General features: G+C 62.0%; 1 protein-coding gene across 1 annotated transcript in view; it reads left to right on the top strand.

The window, feature by feature from the left end:
• TMEM266 (transmembrane protein 266) overlaps positions 1-2,461 on the top strand; it is a 29,061-nt gene that overhangs the window by 19,549 nt on the left and 7,051 nt on the right. The window contains exons 7-8 of the mRNA XM_015566178.1: positions 747-797; positions 899-1,149. Of these exons, the coding sequence (XP_015421664.1) occupies positions 747-797; positions 899-1,149 (302 nt within the window). The remainder of the gene's footprint in view (positions 1-746; positions 798-898; positions 1,150-2,461) is intronic.

Raw genomic sequence — 2,461 nt, 5'->3', positions numbered from 1 at the left:
TCTCTATCTCTACCTCTCCCTCCCTCTCTCTCTCTCTCTCTCTCTATCTCTAACTCTATCTCTATTTCTATCTCTCTATTTGTCTCTATCTCTACCTCTCTCTCTCTCTCTCTCTCTCTCTCTCTCTCTCTCTCTCCAGTCTGGCTCATTGGAGCCTCAGAAAATGTAAACCAAGAGAGAGAGAGAGATGCTGAATCACTGGGTAACCACCGACAATGCACCGTCAGGGATTGTTGCTCGTGTTGAGTTGGTCAGAGCTGGTAGCTCCGTGGTATCGAATCCAGTGCCTCGCGCTTGTCAGGGAGGCGGGAGTGGCCTCAGGGCTGTGGGCCGCCTTCCTCCTGCAGGAATGGCCACCTGGACGGGGCAGGCTGAGGCTGGGAGGGAAGGGCCCTGTGTCCCTCACTGCCTCCAGGCGCCTCCCAGTTCCAGGTCCTGCCATTTCCCCCTTAGCCCAGGGGACAGAGGGGTGTGCACAGGGTCTTACTGGCTGGGCCTGAAGGTGGCGACATGGCTTCTGCCACCACCTGTGGGCGGAGCTCAGTTGCAGTCACACCTAAGGCGCCAGGTGCTGAAGGCAGTGGTCTCGGGAGGAGGAAGCCGGCCCTGCACAGTCACCTGATCCGTAAGCGAGGCCGTCCTGTCCTCAGGACAGGCCCCTCTCTCCCTTTCCATGGAGCCAAAGGCGTCATCTCGCTTAGTGACACTCCCTGCCGCGGTGCCCGCCCCCTGCCTTTTCCCTTAAGGAGCAGGTGATCATCGTGACCCCACGCTACAGGCATCTCGGGGGGAGGCAGGTGGGGGCGCATCCATCAGGCCAAGACCTGGCAGCTGTCCCTTCCCCTCCCTCCACCCACTGGGCCTCTCACGGGCAGGTCACGCCCCCTCCCCCCATCAGGGAGCCGGGGCGCCTGCGCCAGCCTCGCGCCTGGTTGTGGACGCCCGGGGCCCCGAGACCATGCTGATGGCAGATGGCTCGCTGGGCCTCGGCCCTGAGGCCGCAGCGCCCTCCGTGGGCCAGAAGCAGCAGGAAAGGGCTCTGCCTGGACTCGGGGAGCGCCTGGCGCTGGCTCCTTCCAGGGAGCCCCCCACTCGGCACAACAGCCTTCGCTGCCTGGATTGTTCAGGGTCTCCGCTGTGGGATGTCAAGTGTGTTTTAAAAAAACATGGGAAGTGATTTGTAAAACAGCCGATAGCGTTAATGACAAACCTATTCAGCTGATAAAATTAGCTATCAGAGGAATAACTGATGTTATCCTTTTGCCATAATTTAAATTTATGGCCAACTACCCGTCATTTCACGGTGGATGGCGAGGGGCCAAGTTTGCACTCGGCTCCCCTGCTCCTAAATCATACGTTTGCCGCTGTCTCCTGATGTTTATTGTCCCCAACAACGGCAGCCCTAACGGGAATCAACACTGGCTGCGTCCCAGGAGCAGACGGGCGTGCGGGCAGGCGGTTGTGCCGGCAGCACCAACAGGCCGGGAGGAAATGGCTGCTGCTGCATTAGATGCCCTCGCGCTCCGGCCAGAGTGCGCATCGATCGGCCAAGGCGTGTCCACTGCACTCAGCCCAGACCATCGAAGGCAGAGACGCGCTGGGAGTCCCACCGCACAGGCCCCCCCACCGCCCCCCGCACATTACAGCCCAGCCCCGCGGGGCCCCCTCGCTCCAGTAATGCTGCGGCTTCCCGGGGCCCTGGTTCTCTGATCAGCGGTGCTCAGCTAACGACGTGCATTAAGGAGGGCGGTGCCTGCACCTCCTTTTCCCCCCCCGAATCCAGGACAGGCTGCCCCCCACGGGCCCGTTTGCACGGGAAACGAGGCCCCGTCCCTCCCAGGGGCCTGCCCAGGGGCCCTGCAGTGGGTGTTCTCAGGCCCACCCCCGGCCCCCTCACTGCCAGGCTGTGTCTACCGCGTGGCCTGGGGCTGGGCAGGCCCGGCCGCCGCTGTCTGGCCCGAAGTCCAGTGGGACGCTCGCGGGCAGCGTGCTATCGATTACAAGTTATCAATGATGCATCATCCCGAGCGCCCGGAGGCCATTAGCTGGGCCCGCCGCGAGGAGCAGCCTTGGAGAAGGGCTGGGTGTGCCCACGGGAGCTCCCCTCCCCCCAGAGGTCAGGGGCTGCCTCTGTGACCTCGGAGTCCGCCTGAGGGGCCAGGCCGCCCCGTCGCACGGCAGGCAGCCGATGTCTCACCCTTTGAGGCCCACGGCCCCATTTTGGTGCCGGGCTGTTGAGGCCCAGAGTCAGCCTCATCCGAGACCAGGGTCGGGGCAGTGTGGGAGCGGGGTGCAGCCTGTGAGCGGGGTTGGGGTGCAGCGTGGGAGCGGGGTGGGGAACAGCGTGGGAGTTCATTCTTCTCCTAAATTCCTGGAATATCCTTATAACCATTCTTTTGAACTCTGTACCTGGCAAGTGTGATTGCCTCCATTACATTCAGTTCTTTTTCTGGGATTTTCT

The sequence above is a fragment of the Myotis davidii genome, unplaced genomic scaffold (genome assembly GCF_000327345.1).
Source record: "Myotis davidii unplaced genomic scaffold, ASM32734v1 scaffold1622, whole genome shotgun sequence".
Classification (NCBI taxonomy): domain Eukaryota; kingdom Metazoa; phylum Chordata; class Mammalia; order Chiroptera; family Vespertilionidae; genus Myotis; species Myotis davidii.
The sequence above is the reverse complement of the archived record's forward strand: the minus strand, read 5'-3'. Positions and strand labels throughout refer to the sequence as shown.